This window comes from Acanthopagrus latus, chromosome 8 (genome assembly GCF_904848185.1).
Source record: "Acanthopagrus latus isolate v.2019 chromosome 8, fAcaLat1.1, whole genome shotgun sequence".
In the NCBI taxonomy this organism is placed as follows: Eukaryota; Metazoa; Chordata; class Actinopteri; order Spariformes; family Sparidae; genus Acanthopagrus; species Acanthopagrus latus.
In genome coordinates, this window is record NC_051046.1 from 28,900,990 (window position 1) to 28,918,545 (window position 17,556).

Consider the following 17,556-nt stretch of genomic DNA (forward strand, 5'->3'; position numbering starts at 1 on the left):
GGCTGGCTGTCGGACGTCTGAGCCATCGGATAATCTGATTGGCGGTGTGCTAGCAAATTAGCGCGGTGTGTGGGAGGGACAGAATACTGTGTGCTCTTTGTTTTTTTATGCACTCAGTTCCGTCATTTCTTGTCTTCATGTCTTGGAGTAATGGCATGAGACATAGACACTACGTACACACTGTTGTGGACTAGGCAGCATGTCGAAGCAGTGCGTTCAATATAACTTTTGTGCCGAATGGGTCAGACAAGAGGCAACAGATTGGTCGGAGACTGGTTGGATAAGGCAGTTGGACGTCTAGCCTTAAAGGAGAAGCATCCTTGTATTTATACAAACACAATGCTAAACTTACCTGCACACACAACAACTTGTCTGTGATCCCATATAATGGCATGAATTCACCTGTGACCATGGAAAACCAGAAAAACGCAGACAGTTTGTGGGACTAGGACTTTAAGCGCTGTATTGAGGTCTGTGCTGTTTCAGTATCTGGCCAGATTAATTTGCAAATATATGCTCAAAGATAAAACAATCCAGAAAAGAAGACCATATATATATATATATATATATATGAATGTAATGAATGTAATTATTACACTCACTGTCTCCCCATGAACTCAGTTCATGTGAATAATATCACTATTCAATGACTCCTTTGAGTCGAAGCAAGTAAACTCAACAAGCTAGTATGCAGGAAAGTCAGCTGTGATTGTGCTACTGTGGTTCATAGTAAAGTACAACAGACCACTGTAATCAAGTAACAGACACATATTTTCATAACTTAGCAAGTAGTCCAACTTCCTATCTGATTTTCTCCAAGCACTTTCCTTTATTGTCCGGTCTCTGTATGTGTGTACAGCGGTATGGTTGTACAGAGCTCTGGGATCAGACCAGAGCGCTGCCGTCGGCACTGCAGCCCCGGCTCGGAACGACACAACAAGCGAGAAAAGCCTGCTGTTCTATTGTTGTGCTAACCGTGCTCAGCACCCCGAACTATACTACCACTCTCCATACGCATACAGAGACCGGAGCTCGGGAGCTCCGGGACAGAAACAGATACACAGAGACTTGGACAAAACAGGAGAGAGCCTGGAAAAAATTCAGCGACTAAGTTGGACTCTGTATTGCCCAGAGACAGCCGGCACACAGGTCCAAAAATGCCAGCAACAATCCGCTGCATTGTCAACATCCGTTGCCGTTCACTTCGGTTGTGGGTCACTTCTGTTGTGGCTTTTGTATTTGTGTTGTGACTTTTGTATTTGTGTTGTGGCTTTTGTATTTGTGTTGTGACTGTAATGTACTTAAAGCCCTTGTGCTGCTAGCAGAAAAAAAAAAATACAGAACATGACCACTTTTCTGGAAATGTCAGTGTCTGCTTTAATGTATCAGTTTGGTATTTCAGTATTATCTCAAGATGTCCAGCAGAACCATGAGGCCATACCGATAACAGGAGCAACTGTGGAGCAGTCAGAAAGGAGGGCAGCTTCATGGACCTGACCCTGTGAAGAGTGAAGATGGTAAAGAGTACACTCAGTCCTCACAGCCTCATCAGAGACAGACTAAAAAGAACAGAGAGGCAGAACCTCTAACCAGCAGCTCAACTCAACAGATGGAACCAGGAAGTGATAGAGAGGACTGTGGAGGGTCACAACTAACCAGGGCTTCAGATCCAGATAGTCATCAACCAGTCAGTGATGATGACATTTCAGACTGTTCCCAGCAAGCTGAAAACATCGATTATGATTGGAAGTACAGAATTGTGAAATCAAAGCAGACCCTGAGAAACATGCCTTTCATATGACCAGGTAGTGATGACAAAACTTCAGACTCTTCTGAGTCGGAGACTGAAAACAGTTCTGACAGGAAGCACACCAGGAAGCCTTGGTCACATTTAAAAACTCTGGCTAACAACAGTGTTCCTGAAGGTGGAGAAGACTGTAACACTGCCAAGAAGCCCCTGAACTGCCCTGAACATAAAACATTTGACACAAAGTCCTTCAGGAGATTTTTTTTTTTTTTGCTTTCTGTTCATTCAGGGAAAAGGACCTTCAGATGTTCAGTCTGTAAGATACAATTTATTAACAAAGGAGATGTTGTGAAGCATGTCAGAATGCACACATGGGAGAAACCCTTTAACTGTTCCATTTGTGCTACAAGATTCACATAGAGCACAGGTTTGAGCACACACATGAGAACCCACACAGGAGAGAAGCCAGTCAGCTGCTCTGTCTGCTCAAAAACCTTCATCCGGAGGGGAATTCTGGCCAGGCACATGAGAGTTCACACAGGAGAGAAGCCTTACTGCTGCTCAGTGTGTGAAACAAGGTTTAGTCTGAGTCAGTCACTGGTAAAACACATGAGGATCCATACAGGAGAGAAACCATTCAGCTGCTCACTTTGTGAGAAAAGATTTACATAAAAAGGAAATCTGACACATGACACTCCACACAGAAATGAGAATCCACCCACTATTAACTTCTTGCCAGGTTTTCTACAGGGTCATGTTCTCTTTTGATTATTTTCAATAGACAAGTGATTGTGCAAGACCAGTCTCATAGTCTGATAATTTTAAGAGCGCTCTGTTCAAGATTTTTATTGCCGATCATTGATCACTGGAAGCCATATTGACCCTTACTGATCGCCAATCAGATGAATGTTTCTTTACTTTATTGTCATCTGTTTGTTACTTATTATTGACATTGTAAAATCATCATTATGTTCATGAGAATTTAGGAACAATTCTGTGCCTCAGTCTCAGCTGTCTCAGTCTTTGTCCTGTGGTTGTTGTGGTACCTCAGTACATTTATATTGTGTGAACTTGTTGTGTTGTCACATTCACAACACTTCATGTTCCTCTGAACAGTTCTGCTGTCTTTAGCTCAGTCTGTTCTGATCGGACTCCATGGAGACCATGGCACAAACATTTAACAGTACATATCAGCCTATAACAACCGGTACAAGATTAATGTGCCAACTGGCTCTGGTAGCATTTTCCTACTGTGGATCTGATTGGCTGAAGTTACATGTGATAGACACAGGTTTCATCCAATCACCTACCAAATTCTTTTCCTGACCTCTCCCAACTGTTTTCAAGGACAGTCTCTGAGATAATTCTGTATAGCAAACCATCTGGCAGGTCAGATGATTTAAGGCTGTCGTGATGATAGAGTTGACCAATAAAGGTCTCTTTGAGCTGAAGTTGTAAATTGTCTGATAGCTGGTGGTTATCTAAATTACTTGTAATTTGTACAATGTAAGCCTATTATTTTACCAGTGAAATAACACTTTAAATTATGATGCGCCTCATGCACTGCCCTGTGTCATAGATGGCTCTATAGTATTATACTGTTATAGAATGCAGAGAGTTGGATTGGTGGTTTAACAACAAGAAGTTAAGAACAATAGTGATTAAGAATAATGTTGCAGATTGATATGGAATTCTTAAGGGATGCCTGCTTCTCAATGCTGAGAAAGTACCCATTCAAACACCTTTCTGATATAAATGGATGACTACAGACTACTGTAGCGTGCCCAGGATTTGTTTTATGAGCGCAAACTGAAAAAAGTCACACGTCAAAATGAGAGGTCAGAGCATATCAGGTGAATATGTGGGTTAGGTAACATTAATTATTACACTTAAAACAATGGTGTAGATGGAAAAGGCAATGTTTAAATGGTTCATTTACCTGCAGAGGTTAGGCCAGACCCAAGTGAAAGTTTCATAGAAATGTCTGAAAGAAATTACCAGCTATTATGTACTTAGAAAAAACATGAAATAGCAAAATGTTACTATTAAATCATATGGTCAATTTTGAGGCAGTTATTGTGGCAAATCTGGGGTACTTTCAAATAAATGTTAAATGTGTTACTTGACAACTACCACGATTGTGAAATCTGCAGATCTGTGCACAACACTCAAGTTATTATGTGTCACTCTATGTTTTAAGACAACCATAAATTAACAGGAAAAACTTTGATATTTACAATCATTCAGTTTATTGACCTGTTGAGGGCAAGTAGTTGGCATGATTAGCATAACATGAAGTGTTAATGACATTTGCTCAGAATAATATATTATAATATTATATTTCACAGCCCTTTCTCAGGGGTCCAATTTGTAATTGTTCTTGTTTAATAAAGGACTGCACCAAAGTTTAGATAGATATAATTGAAATAGAAAACAAAAATTCCAGATTCAGCAACAAAAATAAAGTTGAGTTTGTTAAGTATACGGTTTTATTCTTATACATACTGCATATCGTATGCTAATGTGGGATTTTTGTACACATGGTAAATTTGAGCGTGTATTATTCTTGTACATATTCTTAAATCCTTGCACATTTACAGATTTGTGTACACATTCACAACGTGTCTCAGTACGCATGTATGGATTGAGATAGTTTTAAAACTCTCCATACATATTGTGACATAATTGGCCCCACACATTCACCTTTACTCTCCTCTTACCTCAGCCAGCTGCGCTACCAGGTGTTGGAATGATCTGAATAAGAACATGAAATCAGTTTGGGTTGGCCTGAGCAAGCAGGGTGCTGGCAACATTTGGCCTGCTAACTAAGACTGAACGAATTGAATTATTACGAGCATTAGAGGCTTTTAGTGCTGTTGGTGTGAAGTCCTGAGCGTGGGTGAGCCATTGTGCTGTTGTTGTTGTTGCTGCTGCTCCGGCTGCAGTTCTCCTTGTCCCCTGTGGACAACCGGCTCTCAAGGATTTGGACCTTGCCCTGCTCTTCCTTCATAAAGAGGTCTACCAATAGAATCTTCTCCTTGTGGATCTGGAGGCTGATGTCTTTAGGGATGTCAGGAATTAGCCAGTCAACGATGTCGCTCATCAGCATCACAACATTCTGGTAAAGACAAATTGAAAGTTTAGTTTAGTTTGTGTTTCTCAATTTATAACTGGCCATCGAAGGGAGGATGAGGTGAGCACTTTTGACTTGGTTGCGATTTGCAACCTGACCTGCTGGATGGCACATCATCCTACACACTGGACTTTTAGAATATACATATTGAAAATGGAAGGAATGTAGTGTGTAACACAAAACCCAAACCCTGAAGCAGAAATAAAGTATAATTTGCATTTTAGAACAATTTCAATGTCTAAGTCATTCTGCCTTTCAGTGTGCATGATATGTGGTGCATCAGTGATGGAGCGTTTGTCCTAGATTCCATCACTCCGGATTTCCACTTGATACGTGTCTGCTGCATTACGGCTCCGATCCGGTTTTGCTCCGCTGTCCAGCAATCCCCACCAGTTGTGTTTTGAGTCCGGCATGGCACAGTACAGTAGAGAGCTGGCATTGTGAGGCCGAGGAGTTCCCACGATAATCACATGATCACTTGCGACCGCAGTTATAGTACTGTATTATTAAAACAACATGACATGTTCCCAACTGAAGGATTAGCAGAAGAGCTTGTGTTTGTCTTTTTTTTTTTTAGATCTGTGTGCTGGCGTCAAGTGTTTCATTTTGAAAAGTAACCAGATGTTATATTGTTATTTTGGTGCTTGACTTCCTGTCTGCTTAGTGCTAAATTCAGCAGAATTGCTGCATCCTGCTCCGGCATCTGCCAGAGTATTTGTGCCGGAAACCTATCAGCTCCTCTGGCGTGACGGGGACGTAATGCAGCAGACATGTATCCAGTGGAAATTTGGGATGACTACTCTAAGTGTATAGCATTTGTAATTGGTTTGTTACTTCAGAACATGTTTCACTGTACCTGGAACACAATGACAAAGGCCAGTCGGACAGCAAGCACTGCCCAGAATTCCTTGGAGATCTCATATGGATTGGCTGACCAAGGAGGCTCTCTGTAGTCCTTATACCTTTAGAGATAAAAATACATTTTATTTGTCTTCCTTTTCGGTTCTTACAATTTATAATCCAGCAACATTCTTATTAACGTGACATCATCTCCTATTACTAGCTGAAGGTGCCATTATGAGTTGAAGCTGGTGACTGAATCACTGTCTGATCTGTTATAAGAACACAATGTTCTGTATTTCCTGTTGGTGTTAAGCTAGCACTTGGGCTCATGCAGTGTTTATCCACATTTCTTCAGGGTGGAGATGGCGAGTTTCTTGTTAGGTGTTGACATGTGGTGGCTGTAGAAATGACTACAGCGGCAAAGGAAAGTAAAGTGAAGCAGCACAGAGAGCCATACATTCTGCAGAGGGAGGCGGTCGGGGATGGATGGTCAGATCAAACAAGCACAACACTTTAACTCAGGAAAACCACGATTTGTGGCCAGTGTGAAAGCAAAAGTCAGACGTGACTTCACGTCACTTTAATTGATGTCATGATTTTAACCCAATCCACACTATTTTCCCAAAAACCTACACAGGTAGATTACTTGCCTAAACCTAATCAAACAGCGAGCATACTACAAAGGTCTGGTACACTACAACAATCATGTTGTTTTGGGGTAGGCTATATGGAGTTTTGGAAGTTGCTGGCAATCAACCGATTCAGTCATTCAGGTATGAAGATGTGTTACAGCCGTAGCTAGCAGTCCTGGTTCAAAGGGGAACAGCAATTCAGGTAAGTAACTGAGAGGTTATCCAGGAAGTGCTTTAATGCAATTCAGTTAATTCATTTAATACCATCATCCCCTAGAGACTAATGGAGAAGCTCCTCCTCAGTCTGTCGGTGTTGGAAATAACACCTCCAACTCCATCACTCTGAGCACTGGATCTCCTCAAGGCTGTGGACTCAGTCCATTGTTGTTTACACTGCTAATACAAAACTGTATTTCCAGACATGGGGTGGACCAGATCATCAAGTCTGTAGATAACACCACCCTGATGGGATTCATTCATAAAAATGAGTAATCTATGTACAGAGAAGAAGTTAAACACCTAGAGGGTTGGTGCAGAGAAAACAATCTGGTGCTCAATGTGGACAAAATGAAGGAGATTATCATCAACTTTGGAGGTTACAGCCCCACACAGTGGAGAGGGTGGAGAACATGAAGTACCTCAAAAAATCCCTGCAGTGGATAGTTAGAGGTGCTGAGAGGGTCTCTTTCTATGCCATTGCAGGAGCAGGGCACTGAACATCGTCAGGTACGCCTCCCACCCTCCTCTCCACTCATTCTTTGAACTGCTGCCATCAGGAAAACAGTTCCGGAGTCAAAAAGGCCAAACTAACAGACTAATCAACAGCTTCCTTCCACAAGCTGTTAGATTGCTGAACTGCTGATCTGGAACATGCGCACTAATGCACCTCATGATCCTTAGTCGTAGTTTTAGTGCTATTATTATATCCATATATTGTGTTTGTGTTATGGATCCCAAAAAAACGCAACCAGCTTCACTTCTGGAACCTCACAGTTGAGCTCTATTCAATCCAATCCCTCTGGTCAGCTGTGTGCACTGTCTTGTCTCATTCACGTCATCAGTGTGCTGTCACCCCACATACTAGTAGCCATGGAAACACAGAATGGGGCAGAAAACGCGGAGTGGATCTCAGGCTGCTTCAGCCAATCCAGAGACTCACTGTTCGTCCTGATGTCAAAATTTAACTGTTTAATGCACAATCTCTCACAAACAAATCTCGTCTCATACACGACCACATCCTGGACAAGCATCCTGGCACAAACCAGATGTGTTTTCTGTTTTAAATGAGACCTGTCCTCCTGGCTACCACTACCTACAGAAAGCCTGCAGCACAGGCCATGGTGGTGGTCTGTCTGTCTACCGTGATGAGCTGGATCTGTCCCCCCTGCCTCTACCTGAACTGTCCTCTTTTGAGTGCCTTGCATTTAAATGTAGGCCTCCGTTCCTCATGACTGTACTTGTCTACCGTCCACCCAAACCTAACCCAGCTTTCATTCTGGAGATGCACAACCTCCTCTCATCGTTCTGTGCTCCATCTGCTAATACAGTTATACTGGGAGACATGAACATCCACTTGAAAAACCCCTCCTGCTGTCTTGCTGCTGAATTTCTTCAATTTTTGGACTATTTTAATCTCACTCAACATGTTGATGTACCCACACCAGGGGCACACTCTTGATCTTGTCATTACAGACTCTGCCCCTATCAGCAATCTACTGGTGTATGACCTGGGCATGTCTGACCACAAGGTCATCTCCATGGAGTTACCATTTCCGTCCCCCCACATTGAGGAAAAAAAACACCAACTCTGCTTTAGGACCCAGAAAAACATCAACCCAGATAATTTGATTCTCAGAATCCCTCAGAGAGGCATGATCACAATTTTACTCCAACATCATAAAAGAGAGTCCTGGAAACTCTAAGCAGCTATTCTCCATTAACCATCTCCTCAAGCCACAAACAGCCCCGCACATAGAAACTACAAAAGGACATTGCAATAATTTCATTGGCTTTTTTCAGCTCAAAAATTGACTCCATCCGTGCCGTCCTATCTGGCTGTCTCTCCACTCTACCTATCCTGACTTTCGACCCACAGTCTGGGATCTCCCAGTCTGTCCACTGCTTCTCTTTAGTCTCACAGCAAGAGGTTGAGGACATCATCAGAAGGATAATACACTCTACTTGTGCCCTCGACGCCTTTCCTACAGCCCTGGTGAAAACAAACATCTCTGTCACCACAGTGATAAACCACTCCATCCAGGCTGCCTATGTTCCATCTGCCATAAAAACTGCTATAATCAGACCTGTCCTTAAAAAACCCTCCTTGGACCCTGAAATCCTTGCCAACTACAGGCCCATTTCCAACCTTCAATTTCTCTCCAAGGTAATAGAAAAAGCCATTTCTGCCTACCGACAGGATCACCTGAACCACAACAACCTTTACGAAAGGTTTCAGTCTGGTTTTCGCTCCCCCCACAGCACTGAAACAGCTCTGATGAGGGTCACAAACGACCTGCTGATGATGATGGAGACTGGCTAACCCTCTCTCCTCATCCTCCTTGACTTGTCTGCAGCATTCGACACTGTGGATGACTGTATACTTCTCAACCAGCTACATCACACTGTCGGACTCACTGACACCACTCTCAACTGGTTTCACTCTTATCTTACCGACAGGACAGAGTATGTAACAGTATGTTACAGTAAGTACCTGTCACCTGGCCCGCTGATTGGTCAGATCTGCTCTCTACCGATTGGTCAGATCTGTTGTCTAGCGCATTGCTATGACGATCAGTACTACTAAGCGAGGAGATGTGAGGAAAGTTGAGCTGAGCCCCCGGTACTGGTCATTCACGGCATGGCATCAAAACAAACCTATTCATCTGGTTCAGAAAAAAGAAAAAAGGAAAAAGTAAAAGAAGAAACTAGCTGAAGGCAGATGTCTGTCATGTCTGCTGTATCCTCGTCCAGTGGAGCTACTGGTCCCTCCTGGACCTCCACTGCTGTTAAATACTTGCCAACTAACATTACTTTAGGATTGTTTCAGTATGTCCTCAGTTTATAGGTCTCTAATGTGAAGTGTGCCAAACAACACTAACACATATTAGGCCTATTGTGGATGATTATGGACTATTGTAGCAGTGGATTATTGCTCTGAGTGAATTATTGTTAACTCTGCTGAGGTAGTTGCGTCTTTAGTACATTTAGTAGAATATTTATTGTGACATAATAATAATAATTTGAACAAATTTGCCTATATTCCTACAGTTTAGTTATGTTTTGATTGATTACTTTATTTCATTCAAAAGAATCATAGCACAAATTTAAAGTCAATTTAAAGTAAACTATACTATATATGGCAATTAGTTCTCCCCACAGAATATAGGTTAAGACCAGATCATTAGTTGGGCACAAGCAGTTCACTTTGTAATACCTGTGAAATATACACAAAAATATTCCTTCAGGCCGTCATTACATAGACTACTATCCTGCACCATAGACACAACCCGCTACATTAACAGTCTGCATGTGAACGTGTTTTGGATTATTATTTGCACATCGCACGTTCCTTGTACTTTACTCTGTAAACTTTTGCACAAAATGTTACACATTCCATCCACTTTGTTTTGAACTTTGTACAGTTCTTTTTGCTAAAAAAAATATCTATTCAATGTATTTTTCGTATTTTTTTCATTTCAACTTAACTTTGGCATCAGCATCCTATAAAGATATATAATAATGGTGAATCCTGGTGCATTTTTTAATTCATGATTATTCTGCAATAATTTTTTTTCCTCCTGTTTTGTTAATTGTTATGCACCAAAACACAAAGCAAATCCCTTTTTTTAAAGGATTATCACCACAGTCTTACCTGCTGGAATTCAAAGCCAGCCTGTACTGGATAACATTCATGTATGCTTGGATGGAAGTATGAATGGATGGTTGGGGGAGTAGGTGAGGAACCATTGTCTTTATGTGATGTATTCCTTATTTTTTTTTTTTTTTTTCATGAGACAACACACAATGCTTGTTAGTAGAAAAAATGTCAAATTGGTTTTATCTTTTGTTTTGAATTATTGCTCTGTTGTGGTACAATAATTTGGTGATTACAGTTCTCCTGAAGTGAGATTGATTTCCCACCTGCAGATCTCAATGGGGTAGCCAAGTTGCAATGGATCCATGGTTTCTTTGCCTTCCTGGAAGTGGCTGACATTGAAATAGGACAGCGTATGGTTGACAAATCCATGCATGGAGCCATCAGGGCTGTACATGTACTGGTAGACCATTCGAGGGATGAAGTCTGAAGTAAAGGAGATGACAAATGCCTAGAAATTGTGGTTGGGGAGGTGGTGTGTGTGGGGGTAGGGGTGGAGTACAGAGATTAGGGACAAAAATAGGAGTTAGTCTAATGTAAATGAATATTTCATATTGCATGAGTAAACAAGACAGTGTGGAATGTAACAACATACAGCATAAATCAACTGTACCCATAGTGGTAACACACAGAAGTGTCAGACATGTTCACTGCACACTGCACTCAGTACAGCAGCAAACAAGTAAAATGCTCCAGCCCCATAAAATCCAACATGTTGTTACATGTTGCACACCAGATTGCACGTGTTATTATCTATTAGAACACAGCTGGAGAGAGTATCACCAGTCCTTGAATATTGAATATTAAGTTAATTCCTTGCTGAACAATCTGTCTCATGTGAAGGATGAAGGAAAGATGTTCACAGACGAGGTGATATTTTAGTTTTATCACAATTTAGCTTGAATAAAATTGCTGATTTCTCTGGTTTGAACATTGTTGGAAACATTTTGTATAATGTTATAACACATCTCAACAACATATAGAACAAAGGTCATGTTATTTTAAGACATTTTAATCAAAAAATCAAAGTCATCAAATTCAGTGGCCAACAGTATCAGTAGTATCAGCAGACACCTTACAATGATAGTAATACAGGTAGTATTAATGAGCTGTGGGTGAGTTTTAATGTAAACACAATTACAAGTGCCTATTGAGAATTATTTTTATTTTATTTTATTTATTATTATTTTTCACCAACCTGCAGCAGCTCCTTTCCAAAAAGGGTAGCCGTGCTACTGCAAGCAGTCCACCTCTGAAGTCAATAAAGGGGATATCACTAGAAACAGTACGTGAGGTTATAGCGGTGTTATTAGTTATAGTTTCAGACTATAACAGATTGCTCATAAGACTACATGAATATAGGTGTGGGTGTGTGTGTGTGTGTGTGTGGGCGGGGGGGGGGGGGGGGGGGGGGGTGAGTCTGAAAAAGGAAAGAAGCTAAGCGAGCACTTAGCAGACAACAAAGACAACACACTGACCATGCGGTTGTCTCTCCCTCGAACAGTGACTGGAAAACAAATCGAGGTTCATTTATCGTCCGCTGATTGAGCCGGAATAAGACGTATTATGGTCACACACAGCAGACTACACAGGCTATCCGCTAAGTGGACTCGCCTGAATGAGCTCCTAGTGAGCGTAATAACACAGTTAGCACACAGTACAACAAACCATAAATTGGACTCAGCAACAACATTACAACTGAAGCACAACAAAGAAAAACACGCTATATCTCTATATCTGTTTCTGCCCAAGCAAAAGCTTCTTACTTGGGCTGCTCGGTGTGGCTAGCTTGTGTCCCGTCTGACTTGAAACTACCACTGGTTTGAGAGCAGCTTAGCTTAGCTCAAACAAAGTGAAAAAACGTTTCCCTAAGTTTCACCCTTATGGCAACGGTTGCATGAAACCGAGGTCTCATCACAACATAGTGCTCCCTTGGACTGCGATGTGGTTACTGACACATAGACCTTTAAACTGGGAGTGACGTCATCGTAATCCTGGCGGAGCTTCCGGGCTTCCGGGTGAAAGTTTTGGGGGCAGGTCGTAACTCTGAGTTACGTTTTTCACACCTTTTGGGCCTCAGTACAGTTCTTCTGTTCTGCAGCTCCTCGTGTCAATAAGCCCTAGTAGTTAGGCTTTTGATTTCACCCAGAGGCCTTCTCCTTGTTTGAGATGCGGAGGCACAAGGCCCAACAACAGTGCACTCTATAGACTGTGCTTTATGGAAAAAAATTGCCTAATCTTGTTTAGTCACCAGTCCAATGACTGCCAGAGAGTACCACAGCTTCATCTGTTGCTGACAGAATTTTTTTCCCAAAACGTCGTCATCCAGTCTGGCCTGTTCCTCAAACTTCTGTGCATTGATAAACCATATTTGCCTTCTGAAAGCTAAATTGACATATGTGAAAGACACAGATACTGTACATCCTAACTTTTGAGTTTTGGTGAAGCCATGAATTCCTTTTTTTTCCCTCACACAATGTTTTCTTGTTTAGTTGAAAGGTTCGTTGCTGCAGGTGGCAGTAGCAGTGATGTAAGTATCGGCGGTGCAACCGGTGCATCTGCACCGGGGCCCAGACACCGTCAGGGGCCCATGAAGGAAGGAAAAAAGAAAACAAAAACAGTTGTCCAGAATTGCTTCAGGCCCTGCTTTTGTGAATGAAATAGCTGGGGGCGGGTCGGTAAGGTAACGCTGAGTGGCCTTGATACCTGTCAGTCATGATGAGTTGCATCTCATCACTTCTCTGCCGTGTCTGCAGCTGAACCCCGGCGGCCGAGCCAGTGCATGTCTCTCTACCCGGGCTGGGAGAGTTATCATACCGTAACATACCAAATAATAGCCGGGGCGTTTATTTGCTTCAATCACTTAACAAACCAGGCGTTTATTTGGGATCAGGCGGCAATTTGGGACAGGCCTTTAATTCCTTCCTCTCAAAAATCTGGGATGAAAATGTCACAAACTTCGCCAGCCTCTCAGTGAATTCTCTGGCATCCCTCTGCAAGTGAAGCTGTTGAAGATTTAGTCAACCAACACTCGCGGCAAACTCCTCATCTCTGCTGACACTCACGGTGGCGTACATTTGTTTCTCCATCGCCCTGATCATTTTGCGGGACACTCTCTCGTGGCGTGCCCGTTTGCTGATCACCCATCCCTGCATGTTTTTCTCAAGCTCCTCGCTAGCCTTCTTCCTCCCTCCACCAGGCAGCCTGGCTCTGACGCTGTCCTCCTCGGACAGACGATGAAGCTCTGTTGTGTTTTATCGCCAATCTCTCACGTTCTTGACTGTGTCGACGGAGAAACGTCTATGAGCAGCAAATAAATAAATATCTGAATAAAAAAACGGCCGTCCATCGGCCCATTATTGATCAGCCCACTGAGAAAAATCCCGGTACTCCCGATGGCCAGTCCACCCTGCAATAGCAGTTCTCTTGAGTGGCAGTGCGTGTGTCTAAGTGTGTGTGTGTGTGTGTGTGTGTGTGTGCACGTGCATGCAGTGTGCACAAGCATGCATTTTGTTTAGGAGCACAAAGAAAATGTTTGCACCGAGGCCTATCACCATGATGTTATGCTACTGGGCAGTAGTGTAGTCTCTTCATCCATAGAGCTGTCGCTATCAGCAGGAACTGTAGCCAATGCAGGGCTGTCATTGTTTGGTGAATCCAAAATGTCCAAGGCTTGGTTGCTTATGTTTTGATATTCTGACTTCTTATTCATAGACTGTTCAAAAATGCTGATTAAAATCAGTTTGTTTTCTAACTTAATGATTTACTATCCATTAAAATTCTGCGCAACTCAGTGAAGAGAAGTTCAAGTGGTGACGTCAAAGTAGTGATGCGAGTGCAGCCCTGGAGGGGCATGACTGGTCCCAATAGGCATAGACAGAGCTGAGTTAATTAGTTTGAGACAATTAGTTACAATTGGAATATAATGGGTGAATAAACGCACTTTTTTTGATTTCAGGAACCTTAATACACAGAAAATGTAAGAAGTTATACAAAAGTGGACAGCATTTAGAGCTTCTACTAAATGTCTCAAAATAGGCTTTCAGAGGAGCTGAAACCATGGGTGCAGGGATGATGGTGGCTGTCTTAAAGCAGGTGGGAACACTCTCCTGTGACAGTGGTATGTCAGTAATAACATCTGCTAGTGGATTTGCACATGCTTTTAGACACCGCCAGGTATATTTTCTGGACCAGCAGCCTTATTTATACTCATACTGGAGGTATAGACTGTGCTGACTCTTAGTTGAGAAGATCAAACTAAGTGTAAAATGTATTAAGCTTGTCCAGCCACATGGCTTCACAGCCGATGGTAGCACGCCTGCTTCGGCAGCCGTTGATATTCTGGATGGCCTGCAACGTATCTGTGATTTTGTTGGCCAGTCTCTGCTGATATCTCTGCTTCGCTTCCTTGATGTCAGTTATCAAGTCATGCGAAGATTTATTCATTCTAATAAACAGTATGAGATAACATTTACAAGACAGGATTCTGTAGAGTGTAGAATTTATTTCTCATTTGGTTTCAGGTTTTGCTTTTTCCATAATTCTTGGTTTTGGGCAGTGTCTCATGCTCTTCAGTTCATGTTCACGGTGTGTTTTTTCTCCTCTTTTGTATGATTTCTTCATTGGCTTTGTTTGTCTGGATATCTTATTAAATAAATGTATTCTTTATTATTTATCATAAATAATTTATTAATTAATTGTACAAGTATGTCCCTTATTCTGCAGACCTACCCGGGGGGTATGTTTACTGTTTGCATGAAGATGTGAATGTAAATGCCCTCAAATCAGATTCTGCACTATCTACTCCTGTATTACTGCATTGTTTTAAAATCCAATATTATGGAGTTTAGAGTTGAAAAGAATACCTACAGACTGCACAATACATACAAATCAATATATTTAATTCTTTACTTACATTAATGATGACGGCCACTTTTGCTACACCTCTTAGTATGTTGTACCATATACCTGTAGACACAAAAATATGTATCAGCAGCATAATTTTGACAAGATCTAACTGTATTCCTTTACTATGTGGTACTTTCATGCATTTTTTGGTTTAAGAACTACAGCATGTTGAATATAACCCACCAATGTCTTTGGCTCTTGCTGCCACTGGTCTCCGTAACTCAGTCACAAATTTCTTGGCATCAAGTCGTATTTCGATGATGTTGTTGAGCAGAGCAAAGAGAGGAGCCAGGGGAAAGGATGCCACAAACAATGTAACAAAACCAAACTGGATGACTGGACGCACAAGAAGACAAAATAATATATTAGATATCATTACTAACTGTCAGCCTGATATCTGTGATTACATTGAACTTAGAATAATGTAAATACACCACCAAAAGCCTATACAGTAAATTAAAAGTATATTGTAGGTGCTACGACAGCACGTTCAGCAATTTCTAAATCATTGATGCCTTGTTGTAAATGCAGCATTAAATCAGAAGCTGAAGTTGTTTGTCTCCTTGTAAAAAGTGTCAGTTTGTGGCAGCATGTCTGTACCAGCCTGTCTGCTTCTGTGTCTAAAGTGCTAACATTTAGCAGCTGTTTGAACACACTGTTTACACTGATTTCACCATTTACACTCCATTTATGAAAGAAGACATTTTATTGACTCACATTTTACAAATACACCAAACACTAACCAATATAGACTACTTCTTGGTAGAGAAAGATCCCAGATTCCCATAATAGAGGTCTCAGTTTAGTGAGTTAAGAGACACTTTGTTAGTTGCAGTCTATTGTCAAACCCTCAGCATATGATTTCTCCTGTTGACACTGCCATTGCAAAACAAGATATACTGTGCTCTGCATGATCCTAAAGTGTATTTACTTTATTTGTATTTCACGCTGCATTTACATGATGAGCATGGTCCACCGCATTTCATTACTTTCCTAAGTGAGTAGATATAATGCAGTGTAAATCTATATGATATTATGAATTGCATTCAGTCTCATCACAGGTGATGGCCAGGTAATCTGTATCAACACAAGCTTTTGTGTGTTGCTTCTGTTTGTATCTGATTCTGAGGACACGGTGCAGTGTGTGTGTGGTTATTGTGTGTGGTACTGACTCATTTCCATGTATTCAGGCGTTAACCCAGCAAATGGTTCCAGAAAGTGGTCAGTTTCATATCTCCGCAGCTTCTTTTGCCTCTCTTCTTCTTGAAAGGCACCTTGCTTTGACTGAACATAACGAATCAGCTTCTTCAGCTTGCTGATGAATGCACAGAGAAACCACACACACACACACACACACACACACACACACACACACACACACACACACACACACACACACACACACACACACACACACACACACAAAATTTGAAAAACTGACACATGAACACAATTTTTCAACTGGTATCCTGCCATTCTTACGTGCTAATGATGGACATTACAGTTTGGATTGATTGATTCATCCAGTGTTGTTCTGTTACTGTAATCAGCTTGTATGAAAAGGGGGAAGTCTGTTTTTTTTTTTTTTTTTTTGCACAAAGGTGGTCATAATAACTATTGGTAGGCATGGTAACCCAATTTGATCATTTATCCATATCCTAAGTTTCTCAAAAATAGACATTCTGGTTGATTTTCTAGACTCAAGACCACCTGTGAACAGAGAAAGAGTTGGGGATCTCTCTGCAATATAAGACTACCTGTAATTGGCAGTACACACTTAGGACAATCATTTTAATAATAACTATGATGTTTTGAGCATTCATACTGATGAAAGACAAGATTCTGCAAACAGTGGCACTAAGCACATGTTGTGTTCTCGAGCTACGTCTGCATGTTAGGAAATGGATATTGATGACCTGTTACGTCTGTGCATTGCGCAGGAAAAAAAGAATAAAAAATTCTAGAAGAATATGATTTCACAAATACTTCCAGATGCCATTGCCATGGTGATGCCAGCAGTGCATGCAGATGTGGGGTGCAGTAGCTCCCTAAAACATCACTATATTCTTGTTTTTGTTATTTTTTTGCCTTTTTTGCCTTTTCTTCTGAAACACACATTGCTCATGACAGATAAACACTCTTAAAGATCGTTACAGTAAACAGTGAGAAAATCTCTGCCAATGGCAGATTCCAGCAGGCCAGAACAGCAGGTTCATGATGCTGAAGGGAAAACTAAACACTCTGGGCCTAAGTACAATACTATGTAAATGGATACTGGACTTCCTCACAAGCAGACCCCAGAGATCATTATTATGATCCCAATATAAACACTTGATGATGATGAGTATTCATATTGGGAAGAAATCAACAATCTTTCAGAGTGGCACACAGAGAGCAATCTACTGCTGAACTCACCCCT

At 41.5% G+C, this 17,556-nt stretch overlaps 1 protein-coding gene across 3 annotated transcripts in view; it reads right to left on the reverse strand.

Annotated features, from left to right (window-relative positions):
- Window positions 1-1,475: 1,475 nt before the first annotated feature.
- LOC119024923 (anoctamin-1-like) overlaps window positions 1,476-17,556 on the reverse strand; it is a 56,964-nt gene continuing 40,883 nt past the window's right edge. For all 3 annotated transcript variants that reach the window (XM_037108160.1, XM_037108161.1, XM_037108159.1), the window contains 6 exons: window positions 16,310-16,452; window positions 15,321-15,473; window positions 15,145-15,197; window positions 10,496-10,680; window positions 5,737-5,842; window positions 1,476-4,865 (listed from right to left, as the gene is read on the reverse strand). In XM_037108160.1, the coding sequence (XP_036964055.1) occupies window positions 4,605-4,865; window positions 5,737-5,842; window positions 10,496-10,680; window positions 15,145-15,197; window positions 15,321-15,473; window positions 16,310-16,452 (901 nt within the window). In that variant the 3' untranslated portion in view covers window positions 1,476-4,604. The remainder of the gene's footprint in view (window positions 4,866-5,736; window positions 5,843-10,495; window positions 10,681-15,144; window positions 15,198-15,320; window positions 15,474-16,309; window positions 16,453-17,556) is intronic.